This window comes from Sesamum indicum, linkage group LG6, assembly GCF_026168435.1.
Source record: "Sesamum indicum cultivar Baizhima isolate 11 linkage group LG6, ASM2616843v1, whole genome shotgun sequence".
Lineage (NCBI taxonomy): Eukaryota > Viridiplantae > Streptophyta > Magnoliopsida > Lamiales > Pedaliaceae > Sesamum > Sesamum indicum.
Window position 1 is genome coordinate 24,149,795 of NC_142662.1, and position 26,962 is coordinate 24,176,756.

Below are 26,962 nucleotides of genomic sequence, written 5' to 3' on the forward strand. Positions count from 1 at the left end.
CTATGGGATTATTTATTTTCTGGCAGGAGAGCATATGCAGACATGGCGATGAAGACGACAATGCAGAAATAAAAAATGTTCATCATAAAGATGGAATTGGAGAAAGAAAAGACGCGATACAAGAATCGATTATCTCCATATTACTCCGCATTAACCATGCGTCTTTATTTCCAAAATAATTTGAATTGAGAGGAAAAGTTTGAAATTGATTTTTCCATAACGATTTGAATTAGCACTTTTGTTTCTAATGAAATTGGGTTGAATATATATATTTTTGCATTATTGCCATCAATTATAAAATCGAAATCAAAATAGAAATTTTTTGTGTTTTGAATAAAATGGCAGTCAAACATGCTTTTATATAGATAAATTCCCACATAATTTTTTCTCTAAAAGTGGATTGACTGTCTGTTTTAACGGTCAATCTAATGGAGGGTACTCAAGCGGATGAAAACTAAAAACTTAGGTCACCAAATTTTACGACTTGAACACTTGTGGTACTAAAACTGAAATATATATATATATATATATATATATATACTTTGGATACAAAATAATGAAATTATCCTGAAAAATATATGATTAAAATTCATTAAAGTTAAATGATAATGTTAAGCTAAATAATATTACTGATCGGATAGTATAAAATCCTGTTAAATTTTGAATTTATTTATTGAAAATAATATATTGTAAACAGAAATTTAATTTTTGATTTAAAGTAGATGAGAATTCTAACTAATAAGATTCTTTTTAATAATTAAAAAGTTCAATTACGTGATGTCGAACTTGTTTTGTTGGACCAGATCCGGGTCGAAATCTGTACGTCCTCCTTGGTCGGGTGAACAGGTCCTGCAATCGGTTCGAGGACGCTACCTCTCCCAAACTAATGTAAGGGCCCTTAAAAAAGAGAAATACATCGTTAGGCTTGCTGGGGCAGCCCCAACTAAGACCCTCCGATACTTAATCCAATCGTATCAATGTAGTGAAAGCAAGTCACTGGCGAGCATGAGCGACCAAAGAGTAAAGTGCAGTAGAAAAGGTCATCCATTAATTCACTGACTATGGAGTATTTAGAGTGTAAGACTGAGAGTCTTATTGGTCAAATAGGCATCTTACGCGTGTCCCGGGTTGCCAGGTTCGGGTTGCTAGACCTGACTCGGATCATGACCAGACCCGATAAGTCTTCCCCATAAAACTGTGATCTTGAATGTTTTCAGGAACAAAATAGTCTTTTCCATAGAATATTAGGGTTTTCGCCATCGTGACCTTAGTATTAGATTTAATCACTACACTAAAATATGATTGATTTTAATTTCTTTAATCGTTGTAGTTGTCCTTTTGCAGGAAATTCAGAGCTGCAAATTAAATAACCAATATGTGTTTCCGTTAGTTAGAAATAACCAACATGTGAAATTCGAATTCTCAATTTTTTATTCCATTAATTTAATGAATGAGTAATATATTGTCCAGCTGTTCTATTGATCAATTTTTTATTCCAATTCCAAATCAACAATGCCGAGCTTTTGCATTAAATGATAATTATCCCTAACTGCCACCTACTGTACATGTAATCAGCAACAGAAGAGAGTTCTTCTACAATAATAAAAAAGTAAAACACGCGTCTTCATTCTTGCATGCATGTTTATTTCTTTATGTTGGATTTCAATATTAGGGAGTTTTAGTGATGGTTTTAGGTAACTTCTGCAAACGTACACTCCTTAATCAGCTTGTAAGCATGTAGAATTACAGACACGGCGGGGATGATCCCGGCAATGCTCTTCCAACGTTTAAAGCTGCAAAATAATTGTGTGTGTTGGTTCCTGTTTCAAACGCAGCCACACGTATTGATACGTCTCAACAGTGATCTGAGTTCACACAACATTGATCTGAGTCCCATGGAAAAAGAAACAAAGTAGTGATTTGAGTCCGAATTAAATGAAATGTTTAGGTCTGGGTGAATAGTAATTCACTTCTGAATATTGTAAATGAGCAAATTACCCTCCTATTAAAAAAACATATAATAATTTATCCCCTATACTTTTTAAAATGACGTCGCTTACCTCTCTTTATGTGCTTGCAAATTTAATATTTTAGCTCAAGCTCGAGCTCAAGTTGGCACCGTTTGGGTACAAAAAACTCAAGCCCAATACGGAAAACTATAAAATTGAGTAATCAGAAAAAAAGCAAAAAGTAGTCGAACTTTTGTGGCTTTCAGATTTAATTATTCTATAAAATTACAATATGAGATATCAATAAATAATTGTAATATATGATAAATTTTGAAAAGAACTTGATGTAATATTGAATATGTAGTTGAATGTATAAAAAATTTATAAAAATAAAAATATTATAAAATCGTTTGAAATTTGATTCCTTCAATTTTTAAAATGGTCTAGGTCATTGCAAATAAGGTTTCTCAGGTTTTCCTGAAAATCTGTTGTTACGACGTATTTTGATTTCGTTTCCAAAAATTTTGCTTTTATGTCCAAAAATATTGCGAAGGAATTTATTGGTGCTTCTCGGCAACCGTGATAAAAGTTGTTCTGAAAATCCATCCTCAACAGGATGTTTCTTTTGTAGTGTTTGGTAAGGTTTCAATGCATTTTCGTTGTCGTAATTTAGGCTATTTTGACCTTTTTGTCCTTTAACTTTCTCAGTAGTATTTTGGTCGTATGTATTTTTAATCGTTGTTATTTTTGCCTTTTTTTTTTTTTTTTGCCATAGCTCATCATTCTGATTAGGAAATACATGTGTTTCTCACGTGGCATTTTAAAATATGGGCGATTGTTCCTGTTCGCCCATTTCCGCCATCATTTTTATTCTTTAATATTTCATCATACTATTTTGGTCCTGCATCTTTTTAATTTTTGCGATTACAGTTATTTTTTTGTTGGAGTTCACTACTCTCGCCAGTGCAAATGAACTCTAGCTAACAAAAGGAATGAAATCACGAGAATTAAAGAAATGCAGGCCCAAAATACTGTCATAGAAAGTTAAAGGACGAAAATGCTTAATAGCCTAAATTACGAATCCAAAATTACATTTAATCCATTTTATAATCTACATAAATTTCCCATCAAACTTTAGATTGATGAAAGGAACAAAAAAGAATGAAAGAGAAAATTTTAATAGGAAAACGAAAGGACAAGTAGAATATTTATAATAAGACACACTACACATTGAATACAACGAAATATTTTGTTGATGAATCGTACAATACCTTAACCACAATATAGCTTGCTAGCTAGAGACGCGATACAAACAACAATCGAAAATTCAAATACATTATTGTTGATTCCCGGAGGACGCAGAACACAAACAACCTAATCCTTAGCAACGAACTAAATGATGAGTTGCAGATACATATATCCATTTAATCAAATGGCAATGGGATCCATAAAGACAGCAGCAATTTCTCTTGCTAAATTTTCAGGATTTGCATACGCATCTCGCCCGTTCCTGTAATTGACCTCGGCTGCACGTGCATAGTTAAGAAGTTGCTCCATCATGTCCTTAGACACTGGGGAAATTTCAGTTGACCACTCTGTATTGAAATCCTTCCACGCATTCTCAAATAGTTCCTTGAACTTGTCCACGGTTTCTTCTTTTGATACACCATATTGCTTCACATAGCAATCCACTGCCGTCGGTATATTTCCACCCCTGCTCTCGCGCTTTTGCAAGAAAAACCAAAAAATTGATTATATCATAGCCAATATAGTCATTGGTAGCATAAAAATGAAATGGCACTACACCCAAAGTTATCAAGTTATTACCCGTGATCAATATTTTTGTTGTCACTCTTTATGCGTATAATCTTTTATACGCAATTCTTGTGGTACAAACCAAAATTTCTTGTCATTCATTAATTTTTTAGTGTATAATATGTATTTAGAGCTTCTTACTTCGTCACTGCCGATATCATCCGCATGTCGACAAATCCTGGTGGATGCTATAAGAGCTTTGTTAGGTTCACTCATCAGCCAATCAATGGATTCTTTGGAGGCAGATTTTAATCCTGGGATACCCACGGTGAGGAAGACATAGATGCAGCTCGTGACGACAGTATTAGCAATATACTCTTCGTATGTAGGCATCTGTCCTCCCAAGAACCACTGCGTATGTCTGTTGTAAGCCTTAGCAATTTGTTTCACCTTCATATGAACAACATGTTTAATTACATCGTAAGGCAGTAAAAAACAATTAAGAAAGAGCGGACGAGACAGATAAATATACGCTCAATAAGATAAATTAGGATGGATCTGTAAGAATTTGTCCTTACTGCTTCTATGGCGTAAGGCACTGCAAATAATTTTCCTTGTTTGGCTGCTTCAACTTCGTAGTCCTCGTATAGATTTAGAATAAACTTATATATAATTTTCATGTAATCTGGAAGTCGATCAAGTTCATCGATATCCCACCTGCAAGAATCACATTAATTTTTACTCAAATTCATCTTTAATTACAAGATGAAAGTATTACTATTAGTATTATTTTTTCAATCAAGGACAAGTAAATGATTCTAATGATTATATTAAATAAGTATATATATTATACTTTTCCAAGATCTCGGTGAAAAGGTCAGCTTCTTCAACTGTAGCATAGTTATCATATGTATCATCCATTATTGTAAGCATCGCCACACTTTTAGTAATTGCTATTCGGGCATAAGAGTGTTGAGGCTGGAAATGGAAAGTCGTGCCCCAGAAAAAGCCCTCCACCAGTCTGTCTCTCGCATAAGGTAGTTTTGACACCAAATCTAGCTCGTTCCACCACCTTTAAAATGTAAAAAGAAAAGACAAGTCAATATGTTGATTTACCCTAGCTATTACACGTTCAATAATACATGGATGTAATAATAAGTGTATTGCGTACCTGGAAAGATCATGGAGCTCTTTCTTATATATATTTTGCAAATAATTGAAATCCAGCTTGGCTAGTTTTAGAAGTATTTCATTCTTCGATTGGTTCCTCTCATAAAAGGAAATGTAATGGCGGGCTTCCAATCTTGGAACGCCTCTATAAACCGGTTGCTCTAGAGCTCTCTTCACTTGGCATTGAAGTTGGGGCTCTAATTCTTGCACCATACGATTTAGGTGATGGGTTGTGAAGGCGACTGCATCTTCTAATATGTCTTCGCCATGAACCCTCACGTTGGACGCTTCGTACAAGCTTAACAGGCCCTTAGCATCACCAGTGAGGGTTTCTTCAAATTTGCCGCCGTCGTCCTTAAACTTGTTGAAAACATCTGGTTGACGATCAAATACGTCACGTTAAAATCGTATAAGTTGTTTCATTTCTCATAAAATTAGTATGGCCTAAATGAACAAAAGCCTGCTAGAAAAAGCCCTTGTCACGATGTGTCACTTCATAACTGCATTTCAAAACTTGATGTACTTAGCCGCTTTAAAGTTTCTTTCGAGCATGGTATTAATGTGTTAACCCCTATGTTAACTTCAAATCGATGCATCAGATAATATCATTATATATATAATATATTGTGTGCGTATAATAATAAGACGAGTAAAAAAAGATTGATTCGATATAAATAACCACATATACATTGCAAATGAAGTGAGAAAAGGAACGTACCGCAAGAGACAGAATAGCGATGTTGCCTTAGCAGACGAAATTGAAGCGCAGTAGCGAACAAGTCATAGTTGTCTTGGTCCTTATCTTGAGACTGGAAAAAGAAGATTTCTCGAAGTTGATCTTCAATCTCTTGCTCAAAATGATATCCCACTCCTAAACGCTCAAGTGTGTCAATTAATATTAGTTTCTCAATTGTTGTACTTCCTTTCGTCATCAGCATGCTTCTTGCTTGTTGCTTTAGTTCTTGAATTGCTTCAGCATACTTTTTTTGTACCTACAAAAAAGCCAATCATCGTTTACCAACACATGGGATGCATAAAGTTTCATAAAAAAATTATCTAATTCAAGAAAATCATGCTATAAAATCGACATGTTAAATGCATGGATCGATTGCATTTAATTTTACCCTGTACAATAGACCCCCTAAACAAATAGAAGAGCTACGTACACAAACCTTATCGTCCAAGGAAAACGAAGTGAAGGCATCACCCCACATGCTCGGGGTGTAACTCGTAATGGGTGGGCGGCCATCCTTGGGGAGATTTGGAAGGCTTTCATCAAAACAGGTCGCAGCGGGAGCCATTTTGATATGCAGCTGATAATCAAAGCCTATCTCTCAATCTCTAATGTTGTAATCTCTGTCTGTATATTTCTTGACATGTATCAATCACTAATTCACTTATTTATAGGTATCATGTCATCAACTTTACTATATTTTAACTGATACCTTAATAAATTTAATGCTAATTAGCACGTTTCAACTTTAAGTACTACTATATATATATACCAGAGCATGCCAAGGAAAGATTCTCAATCTGGTGCATTAATGGCACTTCAATTCTGACTATGGGATTATTTATTTCTGGCAGGAGAGCATATGCAGACATGGCGATGAAGACGACAATGCAGAAATAAAAAATGTTCATCATAAAGATGGAATTGGAGAAAGAAAAGACGCGATACAAGAATCGATTATCTCCATATTACTCCGCATTAACCATGCGTCTTTATTTCCAAAATAATTTGAATTGAGAGGAAAAGTTTGAAATTGATTTTTCCATAACGATTTGAATTAGCACTTTTGTTTCTAATGAAATTGGGTTGAATATATATATTTTTGCATTATTGCCATCAATTATAAAATCGAAATCAAAATAGAAATTTTTTGTGTTTTGAATAAAATGGCAGTCAAACATGCTTTTATATAGATAAATTCCCACATAATTTTTTCTCTAAAAGTGGATTGACTGTCTGTTTTAACGGTCAATCTAATGGAGGGTACTCAGGCGGATGAAAACTAAAAACTTAGGTCACCAAATTTTACGACTTGAACACTTGTGGTACTATAAACTGAAAAATATATATATATATATATATATATATATACTTTGGATACAAAATAATGAAATTATCCTGAAAAATATATGATTAAAATTCATTAAAGTTAAATGATAATGTTAAGCTAAATAATATTACTGATCGGATAGTATAAAATCCTGTTAAATTTGAATTTATTTATTGAAAATAATATATTGTAAACAGAAATTTAATTTTTGATTTAAAGTAGATGCGAATTCTAACTAATAAGATTCTTTTTAATAATTAAAAAGTTCAATTACATGATGTCGAACTTGTTTTGTTGGACCAGATCCGGGTCGAAATCTGTACGTCCTCCTTGGTCGGGTGAACAGGTCCTGCAATCGGTTCGAGGACGCTACCTCTCCCAAACTAATGTAAGGGCCCTTAAAAAAGAGAAATACATCGTTAGGCTTGCTGGGGCAGCCCCAACTAAGACCCTCCGATACTTAATCCAATCGTATCAATGTAGTGAAAGCAAGTCACTGGCGAGCATGAGCGACCAAAGAGTAAAGTGCAGTAGAAAAGGTCATCCATTAATTCACTGACTATGGAGTATTTAGAGTGTAAGACTGAGAGTCTTATTGGTCAAATAGGCATCTTACGCGTGTCCCGGGTTGCCAGGTTCGGGTTGCTAGACCTGACTCGGATCATGACCAGACCCGATAAGTCTTCCCCATAAAACTGTGATCTTGAATGTTTTCAGGAACAAAATAGTCTTTTCCATAGAATATTAGGGTTTTCGCCATCGTGACCTTAGTATTAGATTTAATCACTACACTAAAATATGATTGATTTTAATTTCTTTAATCGTTGTAGTTGTCCTTTTGCAGGAAATTCAGAGCTGCAAATTAAATAACCAATATGTGTTTCCGTTAGTTAGAAAAAACCAACATGTGAAATTCGAATTCTCAATTTTTTATTCCATTAATTTAATGAATGAGTAATATATTGTCCAGCTGTTCTATTGATCAATTTTTTATTCCAATTCCAAATCAACAATGCCGAGCTTTTGCATTAAATGATAATTATCCCTAACTGCCACCTACTGTACATGTAATCAGCAACAGAAGAGAGTTCTTCTACAATAATAAAAAAGTAAAACACGCGTCTTCATTCTTGCATGCATGTTTATTTCTTTATGTTGGATTTCAATATTAGGGAGTTTTAGTGATGGTTTTAGGTAACTTCTGCAAACGTACACTCCTTAATCAGCTTGTAAGCATGTAGAATTACAGACACGGCGGGGATGATCCCGGCAATGCTCTTCCAACGTTTAAAGCTGCAAAATAATTGTGTGTGTTGGTTCCTGTTTCAAACGCAGCCACACGTATTGATACGTCTCAACAGTGATCTGAGTTCACACAACATTGATCTGAGTCCCATGGAAAAAGAAACAAAGTAGTGATTTGAGTCCGAATTAAATGAAATGTTTAGGTCTGGGTGAATAGTAATTCACTTCTGAATATTGTAAATGAGCAAATTACCCTCCTATTAAAAAAACATATAATAATTTATCCCCTATACTTTTTAAAATGACGTCGCTTACCTCTCTTTATGTGCTTGCAAATTTAATATTTTAGCTCAAGCTCGAGCTCAAGTTGGCACCGTTTGGGTACAAAAAACTCAAGCCCAATACGGAAAACTATAAAATTGAGTAATCAGAAAAAAAGCAAAAAGTAGTCGAACTTTTGTGGCTTTCAGATTTAATTATTCTATAAAATTACAATATGAGATATCAATAAATAATTGTAATATATGATAAATTTTGAAAAGAACTTGATGTAATATCGAATATGTAGTTGAATGTATAAAAAAATTATAAAAATAAAAATATTATAAAATCGTTTGAAATTTGATTCCTTCAATTTTTAAAATGGTCTAGGTCATTGCAAATAAGGTTTCTCAGGTTTTCCTGAAAATCTGTTGTTACGACGTATTTTGATTTCGTTTCCAAAAATTTTGCTTTTATGTCCAAAAATATTGCGAAGGAATTTATTGGTGCTTCTCGGCAACCTTGATAAAAGTTGTTCTGAAAATCCATCCTCAACAGGATGTTTCTTTTGTAGTGTTTGGTAAGGTTTCAATGCATTTTCGTTGTCGTAATTTAGGCTATTTTGACCTTTTTGTCCTTTAACTTTCTCAGTAGTATTTTGGTCGTATGTATTTTTAATCGTTGTTATTTTTGCCTTTTTTTTTTTTTTGCCATAGCTCATCATTCTGATTAGGAAATACATGTGTTTCTCACGTGGCATTTTAAAATATGGGCGATTGTTCCTGTTCGCCCATTTCCGCCATCATTTTTATTCTTTAATATTTCATCATACTATTTTGGTCCTGCATCTTTTTAATTTTTGCGATTACAGTTATTTTTTTGTTGGGGTTCACTACTCTCGCCAGTGCAAATGAACTCTAGCTAACAAAAGGAATGAAATCACGAGAATTAAAGAAATGCAGGCCCAAAATACTGTCATAGAAAGTTAAAGGACGAAAATGCTTAATAGCCTAAATTACGAATCCAAAATTACATTTAATCCATTTTATAATCTACATAAATTTCCCATCAAACTTTAGATTGATGAAAGGAACAAAAAAGAATGAAAGAGAAAATTTTAATAGGAAAAAGAAAGGACAAGTAGAATATTTATAATAAGACACACTACACATTGAATACAACGAAATATTTTGTTGATGAATCGTACAATACCTTAACCACAATATAGCTTGCTAGCTAGAGACGCGATACAAACAACAATCGAAAATTCAAATACATTATTGTTGATTCCCGGAGGACGCAGAACACAAACAACCTAATCCTTAGCAACGAACTAAATGATGAGTTGCAGATACATATATCCATTTAATCAAATGGCAATGGGATCCATAAAGACAGCAGCAATTTCTCTTGCTAAATTTTCAGGATTTGCATACGCATCTCGCCCGTTCCTGTAATTGACCTCGGCTGCACGTGCATAGTTAAGAAGTTGCTCCATCATGTCCTTAGACACTGGGGAAATTTCAGTTGACCACTCTGTATTGAAATCCTTCCACGCATTCTCAAATAGTTCCTTGAACTTGTCCACGGTTTCTTCTTTTGATACACCATATTGCTTCACATAGCAATCCACTGCCGTCGGTATATTTCCACCCCTGCTCTCGCGCTTTTGCAAGAAAAACCAAAAAATTGATTATATCATAGCCAATATAGTCATTGGTAGCATAAAAATGAAATGGCACTACACCCAAAGTTATCAAGTTATTACCCGTGATCAATATTTTTGTTGTCACTCTTTATGCGTATAATCTTTTATACGCAATTCTTGTGGTACAAACCAAAATTTCTTGTCATTCATTAATTTTTTAGTGTATAATATGTATTTAGAGCTTCTTACTTCGTCACTGCCGATATCATCCGCATGTCGACAAATCCTGGTGGATGCTATAAGAGCTTTGTTAGGTTCACTCATCAGCCAATCAATGGATTCTTTGGAGGCAGATTTTAATCCTGGGATACCCACGGTGAGGAAGACATAGATGCAGCTCGTGACGACAGTATTAGCAATATACTCTTCGTATGTAGGCATCTGTCCTCCCAAGAACCACTGCGTATGTCTGTTGTAAGCCTTAGCAATTTGTTTCACCTTCATATGAACAACATGTTTAATTACATCGTAAGGCAGTAAAAAACAATTAAGAAAGAGCGGACGAGACAGATAAATATACGCTCAATAAGATAAATTAGGATGGATCGGTAAGAATTTGTCCTTACTGCTTCTATGGCGTAAGGCACTGCAAATAATTTTCCTTGTTTGGCTGCTTCAACTTCGTAGTCCTCGTATAGATTTAGAATAAACTTATATATAATTTTCATGTAATCTGGAAGTCGATCAAGTTCATCGATATCCCACCTGCAAGAATCACATTAATTTTTACTCAAATTCATCTTTAATTACAAGATGAAAGTATTACTATTAGTATTATTTTTTCAATCAAGGACAAGTAAATGATTCTAATGATTATATTAAATAAGTATATATATTATACTTTTCCAAGATCTCGGTGAAAAGGTCAGCTTCTTCAACTGTAGCATAGTTATCATATGTATCATCCATTATTGTAAGCATCGCCACACTTTTAGTAATTGCTATTCGGGCATAAGAGTGTTGAGGCTGGAAATGGAAAGTCGTGCCCCAGAAAAAGCCCTCCACCAGTCTGTCTCTCGCATAAGGTAGTTTTGACACCAAATCTAGCTCGTTCCACCACCTTTAAAATGTAAAAAGAAAAGACAAGTCAATATGTTGATTTACCCTAGCTATTACACGTTCAATAATACATGGATGTAATAATAAGTGTATTGCGTACCTGGAAAGATCATGGAGCTCTTTCTTATATATATTTTGCAAATAATTGAAATCCAGCTTGGCTAGTTTTAGAAGTATTTCATTCTTCGATTGGTTCCTCTCATAAAAGGAAATGTAATGGCGGGCTTCCAATCTTGGAACGCCTCTATAAAACGGTTGCTCTAGAGCTCTCTTCACTTGGCATTGAAGTTGGGGCTCTAATTCTTGCACCATACGATTTAGGTGATGGGTTGTGAAGGCGACTGCATCTTCTAATATGTCTTCGCCATGAACCCTCACGTTGGACGCTTCGTACAAGCTTAACAGGCCCTTAGCATCACCAGTGAGGGTTTCTTCAAATTTGCCGCCGTCGTCCTTAAACTTGTTGAAAACATCTGGTTGACGATCAAATACGTCACGTTAAAATCGTATAAGTTGTTTCATTTCTCATAAAATTAGTATGGCCTAAATGAACAAAAGCCTGCTAGAAAAAGCCCTTGTCACGATGTGTCACTTCATAACTGCATTTCAAAACTTGATGTACTTAGCCGCTTTAAAGTTTCTTTCGAGCATGGTATTAATGTGTTAACCCCTATGTTAACTTCAAATCGATGCATCAGATAATATCATTATATATATAATATATTGTGTGCGTATAATAATAAGACGAGTAAAAAAAGATTGATTCGATATAAATAACCACATATACATTGCAAATGAAGTGAGAAAAGGAACGTACCGCAAGAGACAGAATAGCGATGTTGCCTTAGCAGACGAAATTGAAGCGCAGTAGCGAACAAGTCATAGTTGTCTTGGTCCTTATCTTGAGACTGGAAAAAGAAGATTTCTCGAAGTTGATCTTCAATCTCTTGCTCAAAATGATATCCCACTCCTAAACGCTCAAGTGTGTCAATTAATATTAGTTTCTCAATTGTTGTGCTTCCTTTCGTCATCAGCATGCTTCTTGCTTGTTGCTTTAGTTCTTGAATTGCTTCAGCATACTTTTTTTGTACCTACAAAAAAGCCAATCATCGTTTACCAACACATGGGATGCATAAAGTTTCATAAAAAAATTATCTAATTCAAGAAAATCATGCTATAAAATCGACATGTTAAATGCATGGATCGATTGCATTTAATTTTACCCTGTACAATAGACCCCCTAAACAAATAGAAGAGCTACGTACACAAACCTTATCGTCCAAGGAAAACGAAGTGAAGGCATCACCCCACATGCTCGGGGTGTAACTCGTAATGGGTGGGCGGCCATCCTTGGGGAGATTTGGAAGGCTTTCATCAAAACAGGTCGCAGCGGGAGCCATTTTGATATGCAGCTGATAATCAAAGCCTATCTCTCAATCTCTAATGTTGTAATCTCTGTCTGTATATTTCTTGACATGTATCAATCACTAATTCACTTATTTATAGGTATCATGTCATCAACTTTACTATATTTTAACTGATACCTTAATAAATTTAATGCTAATTAGCACGTTTCAACTTTAAGTACTACTATATATATATACCAGAGCATGCCAAGGAAAGATTCTCAATCTGGTGCATTAATGGCACTTCAATTCTGACTATGGGATTATTTATTTTCTGGCAGGAGAGCATATGCAGACATGGCGATGAAGACGACAATGCAGAAATAAAAAATGTTCATCATAAAGATGGAATTGGAGAAAGAAAAGACGCGATACAAGAATCGATTATCTCCATATTACTCCGCATTAACCATGCGTCTTTATTTCCAAAATAATTTGAATTGAGAGGAAAAGTTTGAAATTGATTTTTCCATAACGATTTGAATTAGCACTTTTGTTTCTAATGAAATTGGGTTGAATATATATATTTTTGCATTATTGCCATCAATTATAAAATCGAAATCAAAATAGAAATTTTTTGTGTTTTGAATAAAATGGCAGTCAAACATGCTTTTATATAGATAAATTCCCACATAATTTTTTCTCTAAAAGTGGATTGACTGTCTGTTTTAACGGTCAATCTAATGGAGGGTACTCAGGCGGATGAAAACTAAAAACTTAGGTCACCAAATTTTACGACTTGAACACTTGTGGTACTAAAACTGAAATATATATATATATATATATATATATATATATACTTTGGATACAAAATAATGAAATTATCCTGAAAAATATATGATTAAAATTCATTAAAGTTAAATGATAATGTTAAGCTAAATAATATTACTGATCGGATAGTATAAAATCCTGTTAAATTTTGAATTTATTTATTGAAAATAATATATTGTAAACAGAAATTTAATTTTTGATTTAAAGTAGATGAGAATTCTAACTAATAAGATTCTTTTTAATAATTAAAAAGTTCAATTACATGATGTCGAACTTGTTTTGTTGGACCAGATCCGGGTCGAAATCTGTACGTCCTCCTTGGTCGGGTGAACAGGTCCTGCAATCGGTTCGAGGACGCTACCTCTCCCAAACTAATGTAAGGGCCCTTAAAAAAGAGAAATACATCGTTAGGCTTGCTGGGGCAGCCCCAACTAAGACCCTCCGATACTTAATCCAATCGTATCAATGTAGTGAAAGCAAGTCACTGGCGAGCATGAGCGACCAAAGAGTAAAGTGCAGTAGAAAAGGTCATCCATTAATTCACTGACTATGGAGTATTTAGAGTGTAAGACTGAGAGTCTTATTGGTCAAATAGGCATCTTACGCGTGTCCCGGGTTGCCAGGTTCGGGTTGCTAGACCTGACTCGGATCATGACCAGACCCGATAAGTCTTCCCCATAAAACTGTGATCTTGAATGTTTTCAAGAACAAAATAGTCTTTTCCATAGAATATTAGGGTTTTCGCCATCGTGACCTTAGTATTAGACTTAATCGCTACACTAAAATATGATTGATTTTAATTTCTTTAATCGTTGTAGTTGTCCTTTTGCAGGAAATTCAGAGCTGCAAATTAAATAACCAATATGTGTTTCCGTTAGTTAGAAAAAACCAACATGTGAAATTCGATTCTCAATTTTTTATTCCATTAATTTAATGAATGAGTAATATATTGTCCAGCTGTTCTATTGATCAATTTTTTATTCCAATTCCAAATCAACAATGCCGAGCTTTTGCATTAAATGGTAATTATCCCTAACTGCCACCTACTGTACATGTAATCAGCAACAGAAGAGAGTTCTTCTACAATAATAAAAAAGTAAAACACGCGTCTTCATTCTTGCATGCATGTTTATTTCTTTATGTTGGATTTCAATATTAGGGAGTTTTAGTGATGGTTTTAGGTAAGTTCTGCAAACGTACACTCCTTAATCAGCTTGTAAGCATGTAGAATTACAGACACGGCGGGGATGATCCCGGCAATGCTCTTCCAACGTTTAAAGCTGCAAAATAATTGTGTGTGTTGGTTCCTGTTTCAAACGCAGCCACACGTATTGATACGTCTCAACAGTGATCTGAGTTCACACAACATTGATCTGAGTCCCATGGAAAAAGAAACAAAGTAGTGATTTGAGTCCGAATTAAATGAAATCTTTAGGTCTGGGTGAATAGTAATTCACTTCTGAATATTGTAAATGAGCAAATTACCCTCCTATTAAAAAACATATAATAATTTATCCCCTATACTTTTTAAAATGACGTCGCTTACCTCTCTTTATGTGCTTGCAAATTTAATATTTTAGCTCAAGCTCGAGCTCAAGTTGGCACCGTTTGGGTACAAAAAACTCAAGCCCAATACGGAAAACTATAAAATTGAGTAATCAGAAAAAAACATTCTGATAGAAAAAAACCAAAAAGTAGTCGAACTTTTGTGGCTTTCAGATTTAATCATTCTATAAAATTACAATATGAGATATCAATAAATAATTGTAACATATGATAAATTTTGAAAAGAACTTGATGTAATATTGAATATGTAGTTGAATGTATAAAAAATTTATAAAAATAAAAATATCATAAAATCGTTTGAAATTTGATTCCTTCAATTTTTAAAATGGTCTAGGTCATTGCAAATAAGGTTTCTCAGGTTTTCCTGAAAATCTGTTGTTACGACGTATTTTGATTTCGTTTCCAAAAATTTTGATTTTATGTCCAAAAATATTGCGAAGGAATTTATTGGTGCTTCTCGGCAACCTTGATAAAAGTTGTTCTGAAAATCCATCCTCAACAGGATGTTTCTTTTGTAGTGTTTGGTAAGGTTTCAATGCATTTTCGTTGTCGTAATTTAGGCTATTTTGACCTTTTTGTCCTTTAACTTTCTCAGTAGTATTTTGGTCGTATGTATTTTTAATCGTTGTTATTTTTGCCTTTTTTTTTTTTTTCTCCATAGCTCATCATTCTGATTTGGAAATACATGTGTTTCTCACGTGGCATTTTAAAATATGGGCGATTGTTCCTATTCGCCCATTTCCGCCATCATTTTTATTCTTTAATATTTCATCATACTATTTTGGTCCTGCATCTTTTTAATTTTTGCGATTACAGTTATTTTTTTGTTGGAGTTCACTACTCTCGCCAGTGCAAATGAACTCTAGCTAACAAAAGGAATGAAATCACGAGAATTAAAGAAATGCAGGCCCAAAATACTGTCATAGAAAGTTAAAGGACGAAAATGCTTAATAGCCTATATTACGAATCCAAAATTACATTTAATCCATTTTATAATCTACATAAATTTCCCATCAAACTTTAGATTGATGAAATGAACAAAAAAGAATGAAAGAGAAAATTTTAATAGGAAAAAGAAAGGACAAGTAGAATATTTATAATAAGACACACTACACATTGAATACAACGAAATATTTTGTTGATGAATCGTACAATACCTTAACCACAATATAGCTTGCTAGCTAGAGACGCGATACAAACAACAATCGAAAATTCAAATACATTATTGTTGATTCCCGGATGACGCAGAACACAAACAACCTAATCCTTAGCAACAAACTAAATGATGAGTTGCAGATACATATATCCATTTAATCAAATGGCAATGGGATCCATAAAGACAGCAGCAATTTCTCTTGCTAAATTTTCAGGATTTGCATACGCATCTCGCCCGTTCCTGTAATTGACCTCGGCTGCACGTGCATAGTTAAGAAGTTGCTCCATCATGTCCTTAGACACTGGGGAAATTTCAGTTGACCACTCTGTATTGAAATCCTTCCACGCATTCTCAAATAGTTCCTTGAACTTGTCCACGGTTTCTTCTTTTGATACACCATATTGCTTCACATAGCAATCCACTGCCGTCGGTATATTTCCACCCCTGCTCTCGCGCTTTTGCAAGAAAAACCAAAAAATTGATTATATCATAGCCAATATAGTCATTGGTAGCATAAAAATGAAATGGCACTACACCCAAAGTTATCAAGTTATTACCCGTGATCAATATTTTTGTTGTCACTCTTTATGCGTATAATCTTTTATACGCAATTCTTGTGGTACAAACCAAAATTTCTTGTCATTCATTAATTTTTTAGTGTATAATATGTATTTAGAGCTTCTTACTTCGTCACTGCCGATATCATCCGCATGTCGACAAATCCTGGTGGATGCTATAAGAGCTTTGTTAGGTTCACTCATCAGCCAATCAATGGATTCTTTGGAGGCAGATTTTAATCCTGGGATACCCACGGTGAGGAAGACATAGATGCAGCTCGTGACGACAGTATTAGCAATATACTCTTCGTATGTAGGCATCTGTCCTCCCAAGAACCACTGCGTATGTCTGTTGTAAGCCTTAGCAATTTGTTTCACCTTCATATGAACAACATGTTTAATTACATCGTAAGGCAGTAAAAAACAATTAAGAAAGAGCGGACGAGACAGATAAATATACGCTCAATAAGATAAATTAGGATGGATCGGTAAGAATTTGTCCTTACTGCTTCTATGGCGTAAGGCACTGCAAATAATTTTCCTTGTTTGGCTGCTTCAACTTCGTAGTCCTCGTATAGATTTAGAATAAACTTATATATAATTTTCATGTAATCTGGAAGTCGATCAAGTTCATCGATATCCCACCTGCAAGAATCACATTAATTTTTACTCAAATTCATCTTTAATTACAAGATGAAAGTATTACTATTAGTATTATTTTTTCAATCAAGGACAAGTAAATGATTCTAATGATTATATTAAATAAGTATATATATTATACTTTTCCAAGATCTCAGTGAAAAGGTCAGCTTCTTCAACTGTAGCATAGTTATCATATGTATCATCCATTATTGTAAGCATCGCCACACTTTTAGTAATTGCTATTCGGGCATAAGAGTGTTGAGGCTGGAAATGGAAAGTCGTGCCCCAGAAAAAGCCCTCCACCAGTCTGTCTCTCGCATAAGGTAGTTTTGACACCAAATCTAGCTCGTTCCACCACCTTTAAAATGTAAAAAGAAAAGACAAGTCAATATGTTGATTTACCCTAGCTATTACACGTTCAATAATACATGGATGTAATAATAAGTGTATTGCGTACCTGGAAAGATCATGGAGCTCTTTCTTATATATATTTTGCAAATAATTGAAATCCAGCTTGGCTAGTTTTAGAAGTATTTCATTCTTCGATTGGTTCCTCTCATAAAAGGAAATGTAATGGCGGGCTTCCAATCTTGGAACGCCTCTATAAACCGGTTGCTCTAGAGCTCTCTTCACTTGGCATTGAAGTTGGGGCTCTAATTCTTGCACCATACGATTTAGGTGATGGGTTGTGAAGGCGACTGCATCTTCTAATATGTCTTCGCCATGAACCCTCACGTTGGACGCTTCGTACAAGCTTAACAGGCCCTTAGCATCACCAGTGAGGGTTTCTTCAAATTTGCCGCCGTCGTCCTTAAACTTGTTGAAAACATCTGGTTGACGATCAAATACGTCACGTTAAAATCGTATAAGTTGTTTCATTTCTCATAAAATTAGTATGGCCTAAATGAACAAAAGCCTGCTAGAAAAAGCCCTTGTCACGATGTGTCACTTCATAACTGCATTTCAAAACTTGATGTACTTAGCCGCTTTAAAGTTTCTTTCGAGCATGGTATTAATGTGTTAACCCCTATGTTAACTTCAAATCGATGCATCAGATAATATCATTATATATATAATATATTGTGTGCGTATAATAATAAGACGAGTAAAAAAAGATTGATTCGATATAAATAACCACATATACATTGCAAATGAAGTGAGAAAAGGAACGTACCGCAAGAGACAGAATAGCGATGTTGCCTTAGCAGACGAAATTGAAGCGCAGTAGCGAACAAGTCATAGTTGTCTTGGTCCTTATCTTGAGACTGGAAAAAGAAGATTTCTCGAAGTTGATCTTCAATCTCTTGCTCAAAATGATATCCCACTCCTAAACGCTCAAGTGTGTCAATTAATATTAGTTTCTCAATTGTTGTACTTCCTTTCGTCATCAGCATGCTTCTTGCTTGTTGCTTTAGTTCTTGAATTGCTTCAGCATACTTTTTTTGTACCTACAAAAAAGCCAATCATCGTTTACCAACACATGGGATGCATAAAGTTTCATAAAAAAATTATCTAATTCAAGAAAATCATGCTATAAAATCGACATGTTAAATGCATGGATCGATTGCATTTAATTTTACCCTGTACAATAGACCCCCTAAACAAATAGAAGAGCTACGTACACAAACCTTGTCGTCCAAGGAAAACGAAGTGAAGGCATCACCCCACATGCTCGGGGTGTAACTCGTAATGGGTGGGCGGCCATCCTTGGGGAGATTTGGAAGGCTTTCATCAAAACAGGTCGCAGCGGGAGCCATTTTGATATGCAGCTGATAATCAAAGCCTATCTCTCAATCTCTAATGTTGTAATCTCTGTCTGTATATTTCTTGACATGTATCAATCACTAATTCACTTATTTATAGGTATCATGTCATCAACTTTACTATATTTTAACTGATACCTTAATAAATTTAATGCTAATTAGCACGTTTCAACTTTAAGTACTACTATATATATATACCAGAGCATGCCAAGGAAAGATTCTCAATCTGGTGCATTAATGGCACTTCAATTCTGACTATGGGATTATTTATTTCTGGCAGGAGAGCATATGCAGACATGGCGATGAAGACGACAATGCAGAAATAAAAAATGTTCATCATAAAGATGGAATTGGAGAAAGAAAAGACGCGATACAAGAATCGATTATCTCCATATTACTCCGCATTAACCATGCGTCTTTATTTCCAAAATAATTTGAATTGAGAGGAAAAGTTTGAAATTGATTTTTCCATAACGATTTGAATTAGCACTTTTGTTTCTAATGAAATTGGGTTGAATATATATATTTTTGCATTATTGCCATCAATTATAAAATCGAAATCAAAATAGAAATTTTTTGTGTTTTGAATAAAATGGCAGTCAAACATGCTTTTATATAGATAAATTCCCACATAATTTTTTCTCTAAAAGTGGATTGACTGTCTGTTTTAACGGTCAATCTAATGGAGGGTACTCAGGCGGATGAAAACTAAAAACTTAGGTCACCAAATTTTACGACTTGAACACTTGTGGTACTATAAACTTAAAAATATATATATATATATACTTTGGATACAAAATAATGAAATTATCCTGAAAAATATATGATTAAAATTCATTAAAGTTAAATGATAATGTTAAGCTAAATAATATTACTGATCGGATAGTATAAAATCCTGTTAAATTTGAATTTATTTATTGAAAATAATATATTGTAAACAGAAATTTAATTTTTGATTTAAAGTAGATGCGAATTCTAACTAATAAGATTCTTTTTAATAATTAAAAAGTTCAATTACATGATGTCGAACTTGTTTTGTTGGACCAGATCCGGGTCGAAATCTGTACGTCCTCCTTGGTCGGGTGAACAGGTCCTGCAATCGGTTCGAGGACGCTACCTCTCCCAAACTAATGTAAGGGCCCTTAAAAAAGAGAAATACATCGTTAGGCTTGCTGGGGCAGCCCCAACTAAGACCCTCCGATACTTAATCCAATCGTATCAATGTAGTGAAAGCAAGTCACTGGCGAGCATGAGCGACCAAAGAGTAAAGTGCAGTAGAAAAGGTCATCCATTAATTCACTGACTATGGAGTATTTAGAGTGTAAGACTGAGAGTCTTATTGGTCAAATAGGCATCTTACGCGTGTCCCGGGTTGCCAGGTTCGGGTTGCTAGACCTGACTCGGATCATGACCAGACCCGATAAGTCTTCCCCATAAAACTGTGATCTTGAATGTTTTCAGGAACAAAATAGTCTTTTCCATAGAATATTAGGGTTTTCGCCATCGTGACCTTAGTATTAGATTTAATCACTACACTAAAATATGATTGATTTTAATTTCTTTAATCGTTGTAGTTGTCCTTTTGCAGGAAATTCAGAGCTGCAAATTAAATAACCAATATGTGTTTCCGTTAGTTAGAAAAAACCAACATGTGAAATTCGAATTCTCAATTTTTTATTCCATTAATTTAATGAATGAGTAATATATTGTCCAGCTGTTCTATTGATCAATTTTTTATTCCAATTCCAAATCAACAATGCCGAGCTTTTGCATTAAATGATAATTATCCCTAACTGCCACCTACTGTACATGTAATCAGCAACAGAAGAGAGTTCTTCTACAATAATAAAAAAGTAAAACACGCGTCTTCATTCTTGCATGCATGTTTATTTCTTTATGTTGGATTTCAATATTAGGGAGTTTTAGTGATGGTTTTAGGTAAGTTCTGCAAACGTACACTCCTTAATCAGCTTGTAAGCATGTAGAATTACAGACACGGCGGGGATGATCCCGGCAATGCTCTTCCAACGTTTAAAGCTGCAAAATAATTGTGTGTGTTGGTTCCTGTTTCAAACGCAGCCACACGTATTGATACGTCTCAACAGTGATCTGAGTTCACACAACATTGATCTGAGTCCCATGGAAAAAGAAACAAAGTAGTGATTTGAGTCCGAATTAAATGAAATCTTTAGGTCTGGGTGAATAGTAATTCACTTCTGAATATTGTAAATGAGCAAATTACCCTCCTATTAAAAAAACATATAATAATTTATCCCCTATACTTTTTAAAATGACGTCGCTTACCTCTCTTTATGTGCTTGCAAATTTAATATTTTAGCTCAAGCTCGAGCTCAAGTTGGCACCGTTTGGGTACAAAAAACTCAAGCCCAATACGGAAAATTATAAAATTGAGTAATCAGAAAAAAACCAAAAAGTAGTCGAACTTTTGTGGCTTTCAGATTTAATTATTCTATAAAATTACAATATGAGATATCAATAAATAATTGTAATATATGATAAATTTTGAAAAGAACTTGATGTAATATTGAATATGTAGTTGAATGTATAAAAAATTTATAAAAATAAAAATATCATAAAATCGTTTTAAATTTGATTCCTTCAATTTTTAAAATGGTCTAGGTCATTGCAAATAAGGTTTCTCAGGTTTTCCTGAAAATCTGTTGTTACGATGTATTTTGATTTCGTTTCCAAAAATTTTGCTTTTATGTCCAAAAATATTGCGAAGGAATTTATTGGTGCTTCTCGGCAACCTTGATAAAAGTTGTTCTGAAAATCCATCCTCAACAGGATGTTTCTTTTGTAGTGTTTGGTAAGGTTTCAATGCATTTTCGTTGTCGTAATTTAGGCTATTTTGACCTTTTTGTCCTTTAACTTTCTCAGTAGTATTTTGGTCGTATGTATTTTTAATCGTTGTTATTTTTGCCTTTTTTTTTTTTTTTGCCATAGCTCATCATTCTGATTAGGAAATACATGTGTTTCTCACGTGGCATTTTAAAATATGGGCGATTGTTCCTGTTCGCCCATTTCCGCCATCATTTTTATTCTTTAATATTTCATCATACTATTTTGGTCCTGCATCTTTTTAATTTTTGCGATTACAGTTATTTTTTTGTTGGAGTTCACTACTCTCGCCAGTGCAAATGAACTCTAGCTAACAAAAGGAATGAAATCACGAGAATTAAAGAAATGCAGGCCCAAAATACTGTCATAGAAAGTTAAAGGACGAAAATGCTTAATAGCCTAAATTACGAATCCAAAATTACATTTAATCCATTTTATAATCTACATAAATTTCCCATCAAACTTTAGATTGATGAAAGGAACAAAAAAGAATGAAAGAGAAAATTTTAATAGGAAAAAGAAAGGACAATTTAGAATATTTATAATAAGACACACTACACATTGAATACAACGAAATATTTTGTTGATGAATCGTACAATACCTTAACCACAATATAGCTTGCTAGCTAGAGACGCGATACAAACAACAATCGAAAATTCAAATACATTATTGTTGATTCCCGGAGGACGCAGAACACAAACAACCTAATCCTTAGCAACGAACTAAATGATGAGTTGCAGATACATATATCCATTTAATCAAATGGCAATGGGATCCATAAAGACAGCAGCAATTTCTCTTGCTAAATTTTCAGGATTTGCATACGCATCTCGCCCGTTCCTGTAATTGACCTCGGCTGCACGTGCATAGTTAAGAAGTTGCTCCATCATGTCCTTAGACACTGGGGAAATTTCAGTTGACCACTCTGTATTGAAATCCTTCCACGCATTCTCAAATAGTTCCTTGAACTTGTCCACGGTTTCTTCTTTTGATACACCATATTGCTTCACATAGCAATCCACTGCCGTCGGTATATTTCCACCCCTGCTCTCGCGCTTTTGCAAGAAAAACCAAAAAATTGATTATATCATAGCCAATATAGTCATTGGTAGCATAAAAATGAAATGGCACTACACCCAAAGTTATCAAGTTATTACCCGTGATCAATATTTTTGTTGTCACTCTTTATGCGTATAATCTTTTATACGCAATTCTTGTGGTACAAACCAAAATTTCTTGTCATTCATTAATTTTTTAGTGTATAATATGTATTTAGAGCTTCTTACTTCATCACTGCCGATATCATCCGCATGTCGACAAATCCTGATGGATGCTATAAGAGCTTTGTTAGGTTCACTCATCAGCCAATCAATGGATTCTTTGGAGGCAGATTTTAATCCTGGGATACCCACGGTGAGGAAGACATAGATGCAGCTCGTGACGACAGTATTAGCAATATACTCTTCGTATGTAGGCATCTGTCCTCCCAAGAACCACTGCGTATGTCTGTTGTAAGCCTTAGCAATTTGTTTCACCTTCATATGAACAACATGTTTAATTACATCGTAAGGCAGTAAAAAACAATTAAGAAAGAGCGGACGAGACAGATAAATATACGCTCAATAAGATAAATTAGGATGGATCGGTAAGAATTTGTCCTTACTGCTTCTATGGCGTAAGGCACTGCAAATAATTTTCCTTGTTTGGCTGCTTCAACTTCGTAGTCCTCGTATAGATTTAGAATAAACTTATATATAATTTTCATGTAATCTGGAAGTCGATCAAGTTCATCGATATCCCACCTGCAAGAATCACATTAATTTTTACTCAAATTCATCTTTAATTACAAGATGAAAGTATTACTATTAGTATTATTTTTTCAATCAAGGACAAGTAAATGATTCTAATGATTATATTAAATAAGTATATATATTATACTTTTCCAAGAGTGAAAAGGTCAGCTTCTTCAACTGTAGCATAGTTATCATATGTATCATCCATTATTGTAAGCATCGCCACACTTTTAGTAATTGCTATTCGGGCATAAGAGTGTTGAGGCTGGAAATGGAAAGTCGTGCCCCAGAAAAAGCCCTCCACCAGTCTGTCTCTCGCATAAGGTAGTTTTGACACCAAATCTAGCTCGTTCCACCACCTTTAAAATGTAAAAAGAAAAGACAAGTCAATATGTTGATTTACCCTAGCTATTACACGTTCAATAATACATGGATGTAATAATAAGTGTATTGCGTACCTGGAAAGATCATGGAGCTCTTTCTTATATATATTTTGCAAATAATTGAAATCCAGCTTGGCTAGTTTTAGAAGTATTTCATTCTTCGATTGGTTCCTCTCATAAAAGGAAATGTAATGGCGGGCTTCCAATCTTGGAACGCCTCTATAAACCGGTTGCTCTAGAGCTCTCTTCACTTGGCATTGAAGTTGGGGCTCTAATTCTTGCACCATACGATTTAGGTGATGGGTTGTGAAGGCGACTGCATCTTCTAATATGTCTTCGCCATGAACCCTCACGTTGGACGCTTCGTACAAGCTTAACAGGCCCTTAGCATCACCAGTGAGGGTTTCTTCAAATTTGCCGCCGTCGTCCTTAAACTTGTTGAAAACATCTGGTTGACGATCAAATACGTCACGTTAAAATCGTATAAGTTGTTTCATTTCTCATAAAATTAGTATGGCCTAAATGAACAAAAGCCTGCTAGAAAAAGCCCTTGTCACGATGTGTCACTTCATAACTGCATTTCAAAACTTGATGTACTTAGCCGCTTTAAAGTTTCTTTCGAGCATGGTATTAATGTGTTAACCCCTATGTTAACTTCAAATCGATGCATCAGATAATATCATTATATATATAATATATTGTGTGCGTATAATAATAAGACGAGTAAAAAAAGATTGATTCGATATAAATAACCACATATACATTGCAAATGAAGTGAGAAAAGGAACGTACCGCAAGAGACAGAATAGCGATGTTGCCTTAGCAGACGAAATTGAAGCGCAGTAGCGAACAAGTCATAGTTGTCTTGGTCCTTATCTTGAGACTGGAAAAAGAAGATTTCTCGAAGTTGATCTTCAATCTCTTGCTCAAAATGATATCCCACTCCTAAACGCTCAAGTGTGTCAATTAATATTAGTTTCTCAATTGTTGTACTTCCTTTCGTCATCAGCATGCTTCTTGCTTGTTGCTTTAGTTCTTGAATTGCTTCAGCATACTTTTTTTGTACCTACAAAAAAGCCAATCATCGTTTACCAACACATGGGATGCATAAAGTTTCATAAAAAAATTATCTAATTCAAGAAAATCATGCTATAAAATCGACATGTTAAATGCATGGATCGATTGCATTTAATTTTACCCTGTACAATAGACCCCCTAAACAAATAGAAGAGCTACGTACACAAACCTTATCGTCCAAGGAAAACGAAGTGAAGGCATCACCCCACATGCTCGGGGTGTAACTCGTAATGGGTGGGCGGCCATCCTTGGGGAGATTTGGAAGGCTTTCATCAAAACAGGTCGCAGCGGGAGCCATTTTGATATGCAGCTGATAATCAAAGCCTATCTCTCAATCTCTAATGTTGTAATCTCTGTCTGTATATTTCTTGACATGTATCAATCACTAATTCACTTATTTATAGGTATCATGTCATCAACTTTACTATATTTTAACTGATACCTTAATAAATTTAATGCTAATTAGCACGTTTCAACTTTAAGTACTACTATATATATATACCAGAGCATGCCAAGGAAAGATTCTCAATCTGGTGCATTAATGGCACTTCAATTCTGACTATGGGATTATTTATTTTCTGGCAGGAGAGCATATGCAGACATGGCGATGAAGACGACAATGCAGAAATAAAAAATGTTCATCATAAAGATGGAATTGGAGAAAGAAAAGACGCGATACAAGAATCGATTATCTCCATATTACTCCGCATTAACCATGCGTCTTTATTTCCAAAATAATTTGAATTGAGAGGAAAAGTTTGAAATTGATTTTTCCATAACGATTTGAATTAGCACTTTTGTTTCTAATGAAATTGGGTTGAATATATATATTTTTGCATTATTGCCATCAATTATAAAATCGAAATCAAAATAGAAATTTTTTGTGTTTTGAATAAAATGGCAGTCAAACATGCTTTTATATAGATAAATTCCCACATAATTTTTTCTCTAAAAGTGGATTGACTGTCTGTTTTAACGGTCAATCTAATGGAGGGTACTCAGGCGGATGAAAACTAAAAACTTAGGTCACCAAATTTTACGACTTGAACACTTGTGGTACTAAAACTGAAATATATATATATATATATATATATGTATATATATACTTTGGATACAAAATAATGAAATTATCCTGAAAAATATATGATTAAAATTCATTAAAGTTAAATGATAATGTTAAGCTAAATAATATTACTGATCGGATAGTATAAAATCCTGTTAAATTTGAATTTATTTATTGAAAATAATATATTGTAAACAGAAATTTAATTTTTGATTTAAAGTAGATGAGAATTCTAACTAATAAGATTCTTTTTAATAATTAAAAAGTTCAATTACATGATGTCGAACTTGTTTTGTTGGACCAGATCCGGGTCGAAATCTGTACGTCCTCCTTGGTCGGGTGAACAGGTCCTGCAATCGATTCGAGGACGCTACCTCTCCCAAACTAATGTAAGGGCCCTTAAAAAAGAGAAATACATCGTTAGGCTTGCTGGGGCAGCCCCAACTAAGACCCTCCGATACTTAATCCAATCGTATCAATGTAGTGAAAGCAAGTCACTGGCGAGCATGAGCGACCAAAGAGTAAAGTGCAGTAGAAAAGGTCATCCATTAATTCACTGACTATGGAGTATTTAGAGTGTAAGACTGAGAGTCTTATTGGTCAAATAGGCATCTTACGCGTGTCCCGGGTTGCCAGGTTCGGGTTGCTAGACCTGACTCGGATCATGACCAGACCCGATAAGTCTTCCCCATAAAACTGTGATCTTGAATGT

General features: G+C 34.5%; 3 protein-coding genes and 1 pseudogene across 3 annotated transcripts; all 4 read right to left on the minus strand.

The window, feature by feature from the left end:
* Nucleotides 1–3,156: 3,156 nt before the first annotated feature.
* LOC148787939 (gamma-cadinene synthase-like) lies at nt 3,157–6,257 on the minus strand. The gene is made up of 7 exons (XM_088881204.1): nt 6,047–6,257; nt 5,593–5,866; nt 4,876–5,248; nt 4,558–4,776; nt 4,283–4,421; nt 3,906–4,154; nt 3,157–3,674 (listed from the first exon to the last, which is right to left on the minus strand). Exons 1-7 carry the CDS (start codon nt 6,173–6,175, stop codon nt 3,378–3,380), a joined length of 1,680 nt encoding a protein of 559 aa, XP_088737330.1. The 5' UTR covers nt 6,176–6,257; the 3' UTR covers nt 3,157–3,377.
* Nucleotides 6,258–9,591: 3,334 nt separating this feature from the next.
* LOC148787940 (gamma-cadinene synthase-like) lies at nt 9,592–12,693 on the minus strand. Its single transcript, XM_088881202.1, has 7 exons — nt 12,482–12,693; nt 12,028–12,301; nt 11,311–11,683; nt 10,993–11,211; nt 10,718–10,856; nt 10,341–10,589; nt 9,592–10,109 (listed from the first exon to the last, which is right to left on the minus strand). The coding sequence occupies exons 1-7, from the start codon at nt 12,608–12,610 to the stop codon at nt 9,813–9,815; spliced, it is 1,680 nt and encodes a 559-aa protein (XP_088737328.1). The 5' UTR covers nt 12,611–12,693; the 3' UTR covers nt 9,592–9,812.
* Nucleotides 12,694–16,046: 3,353 nt separating this feature from the next.
* Nucleotides 16,047–19,147, minus strand: LOC148787941 (gamma-cadinene synthase-like). The gene is made up of 7 exons (XM_088881230.1): nt 18,937–19,147; nt 18,483–18,756; nt 17,766–18,138; nt 17,448–17,666; nt 17,173–17,311; nt 16,796–17,044; nt 16,047–16,564 (listed from the first exon to the last, which is right to left on the minus strand). Exons 1-7 carry the CDS (start codon nt 19,063–19,065, stop codon nt 16,268–16,270), a joined length of 1,680 nt encoding a protein of 559 aa, XP_088737356.1. The 5' UTR covers nt 19,066–19,147; the 3' UTR covers nt 16,047–16,267.
* A 3,324-nt stretch (nt 19,148–22,471) lies between these two features.
* On the minus strand, nt 22,472–25,567 carry LOC148787942 (gamma-cadinene synthase-like; annotated as a pseudogene).
* Between the last annotated feature and the right edge of the window lie 1,395 nt (nt 25,568–26,962).

Bases quoted from the DNA above. Each gene is read 5' to 3' on its own strand.
- LOC148787939 (XM_088881204.1), bottom strand. From the start codon at position 6,175: ATGGCTCCCGCTGCGACCTGTTTTGATGAAAGCCTTCCAAATCTCCCC. The intron at 5,249-5,592 runs GTACGTTCCTTT...ATCGTCAACCAG, and splicing joins TCGCTATTCTGTCTCTTGCG to ATGTTTTCAACAAGTTTAAG. The intron at 4,422-4,557 runs GTATAATATATA...TGATTCTTGCAG, and splicing joins TTCACCGAGATCTTGGAAAA to GTGGGATATCGATGAACTTG.
- LOC148787940 (XM_088881202.1), bottom strand. From the start codon at position 12,610: ATGGCTCCCGCTGCGACCTGTTTTGATGAAAGCCTTCCAAATCTCCCC. The intron at 11,212-11,310 runs GTACGCAATACA...TACATTTTAAAG, and splicing joins GAGCTCCATGATCTTTCCAG to GTGGTGGAACGAGCTAGATT. The intron at 10,590-10,717 runs GTAAGGACAAAT...GTTCATATGAAG, and splicing joins TGCCTTACGCCATAGAAGCA to GTGAAACAAATTGCTAAGGC.
- LOC148787941 (XM_088881230.1), bottom strand. From the start codon at position 19,065: ATGGCTCCCGCTGCGACCTGTTTTGATGAAAGCCTTCCAAATCTCCCC. The intron at 18,757-18,936 runs GTTTGTGTACGT...GCTTTTTTGTAG, and splicing joins CGTTTTCCTTGGACGACAAG to GTACAAAAAAAGTATGCTGA. The intron at 17,312-17,447 runs GTATAATATATA...TGATTCTTGCAG, and splicing joins TTCACTGAGATCTTGGAAAA to GTGGGATATCGATGAACTTG.